The sequence below is a fragment of the Oncorhynchus nerka genome, linkage group LG7 (assembly GCF_034236695.1).
Source record: "Oncorhynchus nerka isolate Pitt River linkage group LG7, Oner_Uvic_2.0, whole genome shotgun sequence".
NCBI classification, from domain to species: Eukaryota; Metazoa; Chordata; class Actinopteri; order Salmoniformes; family Salmonidae; genus Oncorhynchus; species Oncorhynchus nerka.
The window spans coordinates 54,020,596-54,035,968 of record NC_088402.1 but is presented as its reverse complement, the minus strand read 5'-3'; the positions used below and the strand labels follow the sequence as shown (position 1 = coordinate 54,035,968).

General features: G+C 43.2%; 1 protein-coding gene across 1 annotated transcript in view; it reads right to left on the bottom strand.

Moving 5' to 3' along the window:
• The window catches only part of LOC115131954 (voltage-dependent L-type calcium channel subunit alpha-1D-like), a 53,009-nt gene extending 38,055 nt beyond the window's left edge, over positions 1-14,954 (bottom strand). The window contains 6 exon segments of the mRNA XM_029664072.2: positions 829-1,001; positions 1,119-1,222; positions 11,649-11,845; positions 13,256-13,408; positions 13,728-13,867; positions 14,820-14,954. Of these exon segments, the coding sequence (XP_029519932.2) occupies positions 829-1,001; positions 1,119-1,222; positions 11,649-11,845; positions 13,256-13,408; positions 13,728-13,867; positions 14,820-14,911 (859 nt within the window). The 5' untranslated portion in view covers positions 14,912-14,954.
• Positions 14,955-15,373: the final 419 nt, after the last annotated feature.

The window sequence follows — 15,373 nt, the reverse complement described above, 5'->3', positions numbered from 1 at the left end:
GAATTTGTCCAATAGAAACTCTCGTTTGCAACTGTTGGACTAATGATTACACCCTAGATCAGCTAGATGCAGGCAAGAGTATGCAAGGCGGTATTGAATGTGTCACTGTCTGTCACCATGACATTTTCTCTCGACCTGTGAGCAGCTACGTTGTAAACTTTCATTCATAGGCTAGGTTGTAACAACCTCACGATGGGTATAGGGGAACATTTGAGTATCACGTAGTGGCCTAAACCTATCTATGTTACATTGCACTGGGTGAATGAAATCTAAATGACAGTCATCCAATATGCTGTAATAGAAATAAGGCCATGCTTGTGAAAAAAATAATTGTCCTCCCTCATCATAAACGGCACTGACCGCCACTGGTGTGTGTTTGTGTGTGTGTGGGGGAACCAACATTCATTACTGCAAAGACTCAAAAACCTACAGGCTACTGTAGTGTTAAATATGTATATTTACCACTGATCTAACACAATAGTCTTAGATGATAACCACAGGGATGAAAAAATAAAAGCAACAGCATGGAACAAGACCGCAGCAGCAGAATGCCAATGCTGGACATGCATTCATTTTGCCGTATAGAAACACATTCCCAACATCCCACCATTTAAAGCTAAACTCTTCTCTCTCTGGGCTCCACCTTGAATAGGGAAGATTAGCACTGTTACCTCACTTTTTATGTCAAAGGAAATCCAATTGTCAGAGCCATGTGGGTTTCAAAACTAGACCTTTGTCCCTGTCTCTGAACCACAGGTGCCCCTTACAGGGTAGAGGTGAAGAGATGGGAATGTGATGTGAAGGGAGTGCCCGAGGTAGGCGACTCACGATTGCGTTTGCCCCCCTCCTCGTCCCCCTCCTCGTCATTCTCAGGGTCGATATCCTCGGCCTGAGTGATCCAGTCCAGGTAGCCCTTCAGATCCTCCTCCAGCTGCTGCTTCTCTCTCAGCTTCTGGAAGTCTCCACGAGCCTTGGCCTTCTCTCTCTCCTTGGAGAACTCTCTGTGGACGGACACACACGCACACACACACACACACACACACACACACTTAGAAACATTTCCCCTCCATGTGTGTGGGTGCGTACGTGTATGTGTTAGCAATGCTCGGATATCTTACCCGCTTAACACTCCCAGAACCAGGTTGAGAACAAAGAAGGAACCGAAGATGACCAGACTGACGAAGTAGACCCAGGGTAGCTCAGAACCCATGGCATCGTTCATCTGAAACAACGACATTGACAGTCACAGTTCAGAGGACAATACATCATTTAGCCCCTAATAGAAGTACAGATTACAGGCCGCCATAAAAACTCACAGCTATTAAGTTTGTCGATGGAAACTATTACACCAGTAACTACAGATGATCCCTGGCATCTCTCTTTGCAGTGACTCTCTCTCTCTCTCTAAGACTAGTGTGGGTGCAGGCTTTTGATGTTGTCACGAATATTACCGAAGGTGACTCCCCTTCTTGTTCGGGTGGCGCTCGGCGGTCGTCGTCGCCGGTCTACTAGCTATCGCTGATCCGTTGTTCTGTGTTCGTTTAGTTCTGTCTAATTGGTATCACCTGTTTCTTGTTTGGTTGTTAGGATAGGGTTATATATAGTCTGTTCAGCCCGCTTCTGTTTCGTGCGGGCTTGTTCTCCTGTTTCTTTGTTTGAGTGTATTTTGTTGGCATTTGGGTTTCACGCTGTCCGTTTATATTTCTGTTCATTTGTGTTTCCACTTTTGTACATGTTATGTTTCCAGGACATTAAAGCGTGTTGTTTTTCCCACATCCTTTGCTCTCTGCGCCTGACTCCACACCTCTTCACTCATTTACTCGTAACAGATGTAGCCATAACAGTAACACAGCTCATTTGTTGATGAACACTATACATCTAGTTGTGTTTTTGTTTTGGCTGGAGCAAAAGCCTGCACCCACACAGAAAAGATTGCCCACCACTGCTATAAGGAAGTAATGGATTCGACTTCTGCTTTACTTTACTGCAGCGCGCCAGCGGCAAACTTAACTTTACATCAGCTACTTTCCCAGCGTTTGAAAAACATTTTGTTAATTGTTAGAAGAGGTAAATTTATACAGTATAAAAGCCAAGTATAAGTGTTAGTGAACAAGTGTGATTGTAGATTTATTTCATTCAAGTTCGCTAACGTAAGCTATTAAGCTACTAGCGTCAGAGTTAGCCGCTACTAGCTAGCTATAACCACAGGGTTTTCTGGAACTACCTGTGCAGTTCGTGGGTGCAACAATTCCCGGAAGAAACTACAGGAGTGGTCAAGACAGGAATGTTTCAACCACAAGCCACAGGCTACGGCAAAATGTTCATGCCCACCTTGGTTTTCTTTTCACAAGATGCTCCTGACTGAAGTTGACAAGACAAAATGGCTGAGGGCTTTAATCTGAAGAAGCCACCAAACAACTTGTTTGTGTGCGCTCATTCCACTTCCTCAACAAGCAACCCACCATGGAACACCCCTATCCAGAATTGTACCTTGGGTACAACCGAGCGGAATCGTGATCAACAGGCAATTGTAGTTATGTTATAGCTAACGTTAGTTCATGCATAAGCAAGATGTGGTGATGCAGATTCCTGAGCGTGTGTCTGCCTGCCCCTTAGTACGTATTAGTATTTATTAGGATCCTCAATTAGCTGCTGCCTAGGGTTCAAACAGGACTAAAACAATACACCATTAATCAAGTAATACATCATACAAATGTACATTTCTCCATATTTACACATTTACAATAATACAATATAGGAGCGTGTCTCCTCAACAGTCTGTGTTCTGCCGTACAGGGTGTTTCATCTGAACGTTCCTGTTTCACACACAAGGGAGGTCAACTCGCAGATGGCAAAATGGCAGGATATATGTCGAACGCGCAATCGGGCGCTTGAAGGTGTTCCCAAGATCCTTTCACAAACTATCCCCATCAGTCTGACACCAAAGTACCAACAAAATCCGGAAAATCCGTGCTGGTGAACCTGAGAGGGGAAACTGGTAAACAACCAACAACGTGGCCAGTCGTATACTAAACTGGCTGTGATACAAACAGGTGGTGAGAGTCTGGAAGACTACTACTGTAAATATGTTGTTTGTACATACTTTTGGCCCTGTCCGGGGGTGCCCTCGGATGGGGCCACAGTGTCTCCTGACCCCTCCTGTCTCAGCCTCCAGTATTTATGCTGCAGTAGTTTATGTGTCGGGGGCTAGGGTCCGTTTGTTATATCTGGAGTACTTCTCCTGTCCTATTCGGTGTAATTTAAGTGTGCTCTCTCTAATTCTCTCTTTCTCTCTTTCTTTCTCTCTCTCGGAGGACCTGAGCCCTAGGACCATGCCTCAGGACTATCTGAAATGATGACTCCTTGCTGTCCCCAGTCCACCTGGCCGTGCTGCTGCTCCAGTTTCAACTGTTCTGCTTTATTATTATTGGACCATGCTGGTCATTTATGAACATTTGAACATCTTGGCCATGTTTTGCTATAATCTCCACCCGGCACAGCCAGAAGAGGACTGGCCACCCCACATAGCCTGGTTCCTCTCTAGGTTTCTTCCTAGCTAGGGAGTTTTTCCTAGCCACCGTGCTTCTACACCTGCATTGCTTGCTGTTTTGGGGTTTTAGGCTGGGTTTCTGTACAGCACTTTGAGATATCAGCTGATGTACGAAGGGCTATATACATTTATTTGATTTGATTTGATTTTCTGATCCTAACTTTTGAAATGTTATTTACTTATTGAATGTGAGAAATGTGATAATGTTACTTCCTACATCTACTTAGACAATGTGACATAGTAATAAACAAGTGCAAAAAGATTAAACATAGTTTCTTGTTTGCGCTGTAATAAGTTTAATATGACATCAGAACACGCATATTATATTACGGCATAAACATTATAAAATACTGTGGTGTATTATCAGGGCGGATTGAAGACAGAGATTAAATCAAACAATGGAAGGAGATTTCCATGAATTAACCCTTTTTAAAACAGATTGTGTCATTTTACCCCATCACACATCTTTGGCATCTAGCTCTTGAGAATGTCCAGATATTTCTGTCATAGCCGCAGTCTGCCCTGAGAAAACTCATCTCCCAAAAAAGGCAGCATATGTCCAAAGCAGAACAGTCAGGGTCATTCTACTTGCTGCCTTGTGAATTTGTTGTCAAACGGTATGTCCAGTATTATCTGTTCATATGGGGTCCACTGATGAGGTGGTTTTTGTGCAGTACATCCACAGCTGAACTTTTAAGTAGTACCACTTTGGCCCATTGGTCTGCATCACAAATTCTCCCTCCTATCTCAGTGACATCTCCTCTTCTCTCATGCAGGGATTGGACAAGTGAGTTGGTCACTGGACACTTCATTTCCAGCAGCTCTGTCGTCTACAATGCCGCCTGGACTGGCTGCCAGCCATGGCTCCTCTGGGCAGACCACCAGACCTATTTGAGCCACCTCAAACTCCTGAGCCTGCACAAATCTCATTCTCCTTTCCATGTTTGGTGGCCATGTTTCCCCGGAAGAAAGAATACAAGTGTTTGTGGATGAATTTTGCAGAATTGGTGGTGATGCGCACAGCAGTGTTGTGTTCATATTTCAGAACATATGGATTCTTTATACATTCAGAATAGTGAAGAAATGCAGGGAAAATAGAGCCACTCTACAAATGATTACTAACCCTAACACAGTGAGGAACAATCTACATCTTCAGAGAAGATTATAATATTATTATTATTATTTTCAAATATGTTTTGTTTTAAAAGAGTTCAAGCTGAAGACGAAAAAGATCCAATCAAAATGTTTCATTGCTGGTCTCCGGGGAGGTAAATCTAGTTAACTTAGTCAGCCATTGGCTAGGCCATCAGAAGCTAGAAAAAGGCATCTGCCGTTCAACTGTATTAGGGCAAATTTTGGAGTGACAGTAGAATTAACCAATCTCATTTTGACTTAGTGGGTGGGCCCATTTTTACAAAAACGTATGGAAACTTCTGCCTTGAAGGGCAACAGGTCATTGTTCAATAGCGAGCATTAGTTTTCCCACGGTCTAGCTAGCAAGATTTTGTTGTCGGCTAGTTTGCAGCAGGTGTTATCAAAGAGGATGTTGTTGCTAATTTGTTAGCTCTTCCCTTTTCAAAAAGACGGTAAATTTCAAATTATCATCATCTGGTGAATGGAACTGTGCTTTTTTACTGCAGTGCGCTAGCTGTAAGCCATTTCTTTGAAAAATAACTTGTGTGTGAAACATTGTTGCATTTAAAGTGGAACTGACAGCAGTTTAGCGTACATGAAATCATATTAAAATATTTTCATATACATCTCCAGGATGAATATGACACAAAAATTCTGACAAGCGACCACTTAGATATATTTATTTTCACGTTTTCATAAATTCTTAGAAAGTTTGGGAAATGTACAGTCCTATTGATAAAACAACCGTGAAAATGTAGTCTCTCTCCCTCAGTTATGCACATCAACAAAATCAACAACTAATGCTAGCCAGAGCAAGATAAGCTAAAATCTAACAAAGGAACATTAGATAAACCCTCTCAAACTTTTTCAGCTTGTTGGCCGTCAAAATTGCACTGATAAACAATTGGGGAATTGTAGCCTCCTCGTCCTTCTGCAGCTTGCCTGCCAATGCATGCTTGTCCCAACCAAGCACCCAAGCTAACTGGCTAAAGTTGGCTAACTAGCTATTTCCAGACAAATGAGAAAAATCTAACCATTTTACTCGCCGTAGCAGGGCGTTCTTGACTAACTATTACTTTCTTTGCCTACGATGACTGACACCTGTCATATTCATATTACATCTGTTATCTCTAGCTTTGTATAGCCACCAAAAAACGATATGAGGGGGAAAAGTCACTCACTCACCAACTTCTCCAATGGCATAACATGACATCCTCCTGGCAGATAGCTAGCTATCTAGCTAATGTTAGGCTCTGTGTTTTTAGCTTGTTACATACAGTGCATTCGGAAAGTATTCAGATCCCTTGATTTTTTTCGACATTTTGTTACGTTACAGCCTTATTATAAAATGAATTTTAAAAAATGCATTTTTTACACACAATACCCCATAATGACAAAGTGAAAACAGATTTTTCCAAATTTTTGCAAATGTATAAAATAAAATAAAAAGGATGCCTTATTTACATTATTTTCATTGATCATCCTTGAGATGTTTCGACAACTTGATTGAAGTCCTCTTGTGGTAAATTCAATTGATTGGACATTATTTGAAAAGGCACACACCTATCTATATAAGATCCCATCATTGACTGTGCATGTCAGAGCAAAATCCAAGCCATGAGGCCAAAGAAATTGTCCGTAGAGCTCCGATACAGGATTGTGTCAAGGCACAGATCTAGGGAAGATTACCAAAAAATGTCTGCAGCATCGAAGGTCCCCAAGAACACAGTGGCCTCCGTCATTCTTAAATGGAAGAAGTTTGGAACCACCAAGACTCTATTCCTAGAGCTGGCTGCCCGGCCAAACTGAGCAATTGGGGGAGAAGGGCCTTGGTCAGGGAGTTGATCAATAACCTGATGGTCACTCTGACAGAGCTCCAGAATTCCTCTGTGGAGATGGGAGAACCTTCCAGAAGGACAACCATCTCTGCAGCACTCCACCAATCAGGCCTTTATGGTAGAGTGGCCAGACGGAAGACACTCCTCAGTAAAAAGGCACATGACAGCCCACTTGGAGTGAAGGACTCTCAGGCCATGAGAAAAAAGATTCTCTAGTTTGATGAAACCAAGATTGAACTCTTTGGCCTGAATGCCAAGCGTCACGTCTGGAGGAGACCTGGCACCATCCCTATGGCGAAGCATGGTTGTGGCAGCATCATGCTGTGTGGATTTTTTTCAGTGGCAGGGACTGGGAGACTAGTCAGGATAGAGGGAAAGATGAACGGAGCAAAGTACAGAGAGATCCTTGATGAAAACCTGCTCCAGAGCACTCAGGATCTCAGACTGGGACGAAGGTTCACCTTCCAACAGGGCAACAATCCTAAGCACACAGCCAAGAAAACGCAGGAGTGGCTTTTGGACAAGTCTCTGATTGTCATTGAGTGGCCAAGCCAGAGTCCGGACTTGAACCCAATCAAACAACTCTGGAGAGATCTGAACATAGCTGTGCAGTGACACTCCCCATCCAAGCCGGACAGAGCTTAAGAGGATCTGCAGAGAAGAATGGGGCAAACTCCCCAAATAACGGTGTGCCAAGCTTGTCGTGTCATACCCAAGAAGACTTGACGCTGTAATCGCTGCCTAAGGTGCTTCAACAAAGTACTGAGTAAAGGGTCATATCAATGTTAAATTTGCCCTTGGTAGTTTGATTGTTTTGAAATTCCCAGCCGTAGTTACATTGGTTTGTTTTTGTCCAGAATATTGAGTCATGGAAACTGAAGCAGTGCATCCCGACAGGAGGCAGCAAACAAGGTACCAGGCCAGTTGTGATTTACAACCTGAAAGCAATATTTTTTGGACTACCAAGAAATGTATTGGTGAATATATGAATTATGCATTGAACTGCATTCATCTATTCTGCCAACTGCCTTAATGTACGTCATGGAACGTTGAGTCAAATATAACCGATTTTTAAAACTAAAGTTAGTTTTGTAGCATAAACTGGGAATTTGATCTTTTTTACTGATATTATTATTGTCTGTTTGTTTCATTTCTGCAAAGTCGTTAAAGCGCTGTCAGTACCACTTGAAACTATAGGTCAATGGTTACTTTGGGGGGGGGGGGGGGGGGCTAAATGTGAAATGTTTTTTGCAATGGGAAGTTGTACATTTCGATTGGGAAATGCTTAATGGTTGTGTTTTTGTATTCTTATGATTGGGACCTACTGGCTTATTATGTCTGAGTTTATGGACTGGTTATCCTTTAACATCATGCTGTGTGCGACTGCTGTCTTTCCTTCAGCTCTATGTAGTGGTGTAGTGATGCCTGGATTAGTGGGTATACTCACATTTTGCCAAAAACGGCCTGCCCAAGCAAAGGAAAGGCACCCTGTGTGAAAATTCCTATGTTTTCCTATGTTTTTTTTAATGAGTTTTCCTATATTTTTCAGATTATTTTCCCACTAGAAAAAAGACAACAGTTGATGGTCTAAGTCCACAAAAATGCTTAAGCCACATCAATCTGATTGGATTGGCCCGTCCATCTCTACGCCCCTGAAGCAAACAGTGCATGATGACAATTGCACATCACAAATAGCCTACTAACCAACACTTCGGACTAAACCTTTTCAATACCTGGTTTGCGTACCCATTGTTGCCTTAGTTAGAATTTACTGGTAGATCTCATAAGTTGAAACGTCATTTCAACCCTACCAGCTACCAATGCCATTCTTCTGTGAGCTGCTCCATGCCAAAACCAGGTGGGAGCTGCAGACTCTTGCTGCCTGCAGATGATATTGCCCTGAAACTAGGCTGTGTGCAGCGCCCATGTAAATATATTTCACTGTGCTTTGCAATTGTGCATAATTTCTCGATTGTACTGTAATTGATAAGTTGTGTACCTCCACAACACTACTTTGATACGCATCAGTAGGGATTACGAAGTGTGTATAAGCAATACCCGCTGCTTGGGGTCATTGTCAAGCTTGAACTTCCTGACTGATGTCTTGAGATGTTGCTTCAATATATCCACATAATTATCCTCCCTCATGATGCCATCTAGTTTGTGAAGTGCACCAGTCCCTCCTGCAGCAAAGCACATCTACAACATGATGCTGTCACCCCCGTGCTTCACAGTTGGGATGGTGTTCTTCGGCTTGCAAGCCTCCCCCGATTTCTTCCAAACATAACAGTAGTCATTATGGCCAAACAATTCTATTTTTGTTTCATCAGACCAGAGGACATTTCTCCAAATAGTATGATCTTTGTCCCCATGTGCCGTTGCAAACCGTAGTCTGGCTTTTTTATGGCGGTTTTGGAGCAGTGGCTTCTTCCTTGCTGTGCGGCCTTTCAGGTTATGTCGATATAGGATTTATTTTACTGTGGATATAAATACTTTTGTACCTGTTTCCGCCAGCATCATCACAAGGTCCTTTGCTGTTGTTCTGGGATTGATTTGCACTTTTCGCACCAAAGTATGTTCATCTCTAGAAGACAGAACGAACGCGTCTCCTTCTTGAGCAGTATGAGAGGGCTTCGTGGTCCCATGGTGTTTATACATGCGTACTATTGTTTGTACAGATGAACGTGGTACCTTCAGGCGTTTGGAAATTGCTCCCAAGGATGAACCAGCCTTGTGGAGGTCTACAATTTTTTTCTGATGTCTTGGCGGATTTCTTTAGGTTTTCCCATGATATCAAGCAAGGAGGCACTGAGTTTGAAGGTAGCCCTTGAAATACATCCACAGGTACACCTCCAATTGACTCAAATAATGTCAATTAGCCTATCAGAAGCTTCTAAAGCCATGACATCATTTTCAGAAATGTTCCACGTTGTTTAAAGGCACAGTCAACTTAGTGTATGTAAACCTCTGACCCACTGGAATTGTGATACAGTGAACTATAAGTGAAATAATCTGTCTGTAAACAATTGTTGGAAGAATTACTTGTGTCATGCACAAAGTAGAGGTACTAACCAACTTGCCAAAGCTATAGTTTGTTAACAAGAAATTTGCGGAGTGGTTGAAAAACTAGTTTTAATGACTCCAACCGAAGTGTATGTAAACATCGGACTTCAACTTTATATTTAATTGTGCAACAAATGTATTAAGGGTGTCAGACTCATATACTGTATTTCAATGCAAATTCAGGGGCACTTCTGAAATATTTTGGAGCACCCTCTGGCATTGGATGAGCCATCCACCTCCTCAGCCACACAGGTGTCTTCACAAATGTTGTCTGAGCCTTAGGATGAGGATGAAGAACCATTTGCTTCTCCCCAGCAGGATTCTTCAACTGTATTGTGCACGTGTGTGTGTGTGTGTGTGTGTGTGTGTGTGTGTGTGTGTGTGTGTGTGTGTGTGTGTGTGTGTGTGTGTGTGTGTGTGTGTGTGTGTGTGTGTGTGTGTGTGTGTGTGTGTGTGTAACATACACAAAATAAATAATAATAATTTTTTACTCAGCTGGTCTCGGGAAGAAATGACAAGTCCTCACTGTCCGAGACCTAGTACAAATGTATCCAGCACAGGCACATTCTTTGCTGAACCTTCCTTGCGTCACACCAGACCTCGGACAAAACCTGCATTCTCGTCTCCTCCTCTAGTCTTTCCTGTTGATGTGTGTTGACCTTCACAAACATTTCATAGAAAGCCATGCATTCCCAACATGTTAAAGTGCCATCATGTGCGCTCTTTATTTGCGGAAGGTCCCACGGGACTTCCCGTAGGTGTAGTTCAGATGAGTTTGGGAAGTAAATGAGTGAAATGTGTGTCCTGCAACCGAACACACAGGAACAAGGGGGAAATAGATAGCTACCACTAACTAGCTAGTGTGGTATTAATCTCACCTTCCACATATCGCTGTGGCGTGGCAGCAGGATTTCCCCAAAACCGCAATGCAGGTGAAACCAGCAGCCAGTACCTCGCCCTCCATGCTAGCTAGCACCCATGCTTGGTGGGACTGGCTCCTCAGACTGGCTCGGCTCGACATCGGCTTTGCGGAAGATCCACTTATCTTCGTCTCCGAAGGACTTTGCCAGAACGGTCCCAACTTTATCGCTGTTTAGATACTGGTAGGCTTCTTAGCTTTTTAAGTTTTTCCATAGCCTGATCATCAACAGCAAGAGAGTCAATGATTTATGCATATATTTTGGCTCACTTTATGGACGGTCACAGACGGTTTATATCAGTATCCCAGCCAGTGATGAGTCCTTCTGGGTGGGGTACTGTTTGTCCGTCTCTTCTCATGAATTGACTTTGGGAATACTTCCACTTTATACTTTGGGGATCCATCCCAGTCTTAACTTGTATTAGTAGCATTATTGCAGTTGTTGATTCAGTTAACAAAATGAATGCAGAAATATGCTATTGACAGGGTTTCTAGTGGAGCGCATATGAATTATGATAATGCACGACCGCGGCGGAAGTTGTATCCATAGTTTCCGCATTTCTCTTCCGTGTTATAAACATGAGCATGAGGAACATGAGGTGGATAACTGCCAATCTCATCTCCCCATTCCTCCTCCGTGTTCAGTTCCCTCTCAATCCCTTTCATGTCTGTCGAGTGGCTGCATCTCTCTTCCACTCCCAATGTCACCTTCACCCCATTCATGGCTTCATTAGCACGGCATCACCATAGTAACCGGCACATGAACGAGAAGAGAGGACAGTACCGATAGAGAGGGAGGGAGAGTCATTTGGCGGAGAGAGAAAAGGAGGGAGAGATGGAGTAGAGACGCAGGGGGGAGGGATACGTTTAAGAAGAGAGGGAGAGATAAGCGGAGGAAAGAGAAAGGGAGGTAGAGATTGGGCAGAGAGGTAGGGTACAGACACAGGTTAAGGAGAGAGGGAGAAATAGGTGGGAGGTCAGAGAGGGGAGTATGTTTGTGTACATTATTTCTGCAAGTTGGATTTGAGTGGAGCTCATCCAGTGTTAGCGATGAAGCTAAGCTAACACTGTTGAAACCTCTGTTACTGTAAGTAGAGATAGCTTGCTAGTTGCTAGCTGGGTGTGGTTCATAAAGCAGCCTCACCCAGTACAGAACATCAGTCCAGCCCTCCATGGTGATACACTGGAAAACAGTGAGCATGGCAAACAGGAAGTTGTCAAAGTTGGTGATGCCACCATTGGGCCCGTGCCATCCTTCCCTACACACAGTCCCATTCATCCTGCACTGGCGCCCATGGCCTGACACTGCACACGGAACAGGCTCCTCCTCGGCCAGAATACCTTTAGTGCATATAGAGAAAGGGAGAGAAAGGTAGGATGTAAGGCCGGAAAATAACTTAGTAAACAATGATGCATCGCATCAGATGCGTGATATCAGAGTGCGTTTGCCATATGAGAATATCAAATACATCCTGTGGTGTAAAAAGGCACTGGGACGCACAGAAAAGTTATGCAGTTTTGCTTGTCTTGTTTACAGATACACATTCTATAGGTATAGTGTGCATGTATACAGTGTTAACACATAATTCTCATAGCACACTAGCTCATCAGAGGCTCTCTCGTTCTCTCTCTCACACACACACACACACACCCACCCACACCAGCCATTACACGCCACAGTCCCTAACTCTCTGCTGATGTTGCATATACAGTGCCTTGCAAAAGTATTCACCCCCCTTGGCATTTTTCCTATTTTGTTGCATTACAACCTGTAATTTAAATAGATTTTTATTTGGATTTCATGTAATGGACGTACACGAAATAGTACAAATTGGTGAAGTGAAATGAAAAAAATGTGTTTAAGCCGTACACTCCACAGAGCTGGGCTTTACGGAAGAGTTGGTGTTCCCAAACATATGGAAGAAGGTACTCTGGTCAGATGAGACTAAAATGTAGCTTTTTGGCCATCAAGGAAAATGCTATGTCTGGCGCAAACCTGATACCTCTCATCACCCCGAGAACGCCATTCCCACAGTGAAGCATAGTGGTGGCAGCATCATGCTGTGGGGATGTTTTTCATCGACAGGGACTGGGAAACTGGTCAGAATTGAAGGAATGATGGATGGAGCTAAATACAGGGAAATTCTTGAGGGAAACCTGTTTCAGTCTTCCAGAGATTTGAGACTGGGATGGAGGTTCACTTTCCAGCAGGACAATGACCCTAACCATACTGCTAAAGCAACACTCAGGTGGTTTAACGGGAAACATTTAAATGTCTTGGAGTGACCTAGTCAAAGCCCAGACCTCAATCCAATTGAGAATATGTGGTATGACTTAAAGATTGCTGTACACCAGCGGAACCCATCCAACTTGAAGGAGCTGGAGCAGCTGGCTCTACAAAGTATTGACTCTGGGGGGGTGAATAGTTATGCACACTCAAGTTTTGGGATTTTTTTTGTCTTATTTCTTGTTTGTTTCACAATAAAAAATATTTTGCATCTTCAAAGTGGTAGGCATGTTGTGTAAATCAAATGATACAAACCCCCCAAAATCCATTTCAATTCCAGGTTGTAAGGCAAGAACATATGAAAAATGACTAGGGGAATGAATACTTTCGCAAGCCATTGTAAATTATCGATCGGTAACCTAAGCCTGTCTTTTTATGCAGTACTGACATGCACCAAAAGCTGGGAAAAGTTTAACTTCAAGTAACGGACCGAGACAGGCCGGTTACGGGACGCAGGCCCTTACCGGTGCCCACCAGGTAGCAGGTGGCGTGCATCTTGCCGATGAAGAGTTCGAGGCCGATGATGGCGTAGATGATGATGACGAAGAGGACGAGCAGAGCGATGTGGAGCAGAGGAACCATGGCTTTAATGATGGAGTTCAACACTACCTGTAAACCTAGAGACATGGAGAGAGAAGGGTCAGACACACACACACACACACACACACACACACACACACAAGATGGAAGCAGGGACAGTGTAAAGCTATGAGGACATCCATTTAATATATCCATTGAGTATATTATGAGGAAACTCATTCAGTATTTGTATACGTTATGTCCAGATAGATTTCAGCCTGTATAGGCTGCTATATGGGTATCAATAAAACTTGAGATTGAGTTTGAACTAGAATCAGAAACACAGATCAATTACTACATAATGATTCATCTCTAGAGTCTAAATGTATTAAATATTCTGGTGCCATGGCAACTCACTGGGTACTCCCGAGACAAGGCGGAGGGGGCGGAGCACCCGGAATGCTCGGAGGGCCTTGACGTCGAAGCCTCCCGGCTTACCCCCCTGGCCCCCGGCATCGCCCTCTTTGGTTATCACCTCCAGAACTACACTGAACAACCTGCGGAGAGAGGGAGAGAGGAAGAGAGAGGGAGGAAAGAGGGAAGGGGAGAGATATCACAAAGATCACAGACAGAGATACAGATGACTTCATCGTAAAATACAGCCCTGAAGCTTTCTGAGCTCTCTGGTGACAGAACTCTGATTTATCTTAGTGGTCTTTTCTGGGCCATACTGTTGTGTGTGTGTGTGTTTGAATTGAATAAAAACACATGTAAAATCAACATTGCGCCTACCGCTATGTAATGTGTGTTTTAGACAGACGCTGTATGAGTGTCTGTCTGACGCCTGGTTTGTGTGGCAAACAAACTCCTCAATATAAATATTTGTTTCTGTCAATATTGAGTGTATAAAAATATCATAAAAATTCAATGAACTACCATTACAGAAAGGCACCAAAAATGAGAGGAAAGAATGAGCAGAATGCCCTTCAACAAGCACTCAGACCAGAGGTGACATAGGACATGTTTTTTTTTCTTTACAGATAACGTATCGTAATTTGAGCCAGTTTCACACAGCAGGAAAATAATCCTGCAGCAACAGGAAATGCGAATTATTAGGTGGATTATAATTCATGGACATTTTTGTAGGGGTTGATGCATTTTTCTTTGGGGCAAATCAAGTCTGACATTTTTAAGTGGAAATCACTCACTTTTAGGAGCCTTTTTAAACCTTGAATAAACAAAGAATGATCAAATTAAGATACGGCATCTGTAAGTCTTTTTGTAAGAAGTGGGTTCAATAACCTTTTTGTAACCCTTAAGGATATATTTTTTTCTTGAGTGCACCTTCAGTGGTCCATACTGGGCTGCAATGATGTACCTTGGTATCAGGAGGAACTGGAATACTCATGTGTGTGTATATGCATGTGTGTGTGTGTGTGTGTGCGAATTACTCTATGACTCTGTCTTGGGAGAGCCATTGATTTCAACTTAAACAGTGGTGGTACTCACCCTACTATGACAATGACAAAATCCAGCATGTTCCATCCGTTTCTTACGTAGGAGTTCTGGTGCATGACTAAACCATACGCTATGATCTTCATAAAGGTCTCTATAGTAAAGATGATTAGGAAGGCATATTCTACTGTTTCCTGTGGGGAGGGAGGGAAAGAGAGGGGGGAGGAGAGAGAGAGAGAGAGAGAGAGAGAGAGAGAGAGGGCCATTAAACATCAAGGATGTGAATAATAAATACAACAACAAACACTCTTCAAGAAGAAAAAGTCTGATTGGTTCATTGTGAGCAGGCAGTAATGGTTGAGCCAACAGGGTTAAACTGTGCCGGGGAGATCGTCATTCACCAACACCTGGCCCAGAGCAGAGATTTGATCAATGATGAGGATTCAGTTACAGTGGTGGAGGATGGAATATGCCAGAAACAACAGACAGAGATGTGGGGGAAAGAAAGAATGAAAGTGACAGAGAGAACAGGTTGCTAATCCAGTTAGACAGATAAAAGTTCGGTGAAAACAACATTCATGTCACTCATTGGATGATTGACGATCATA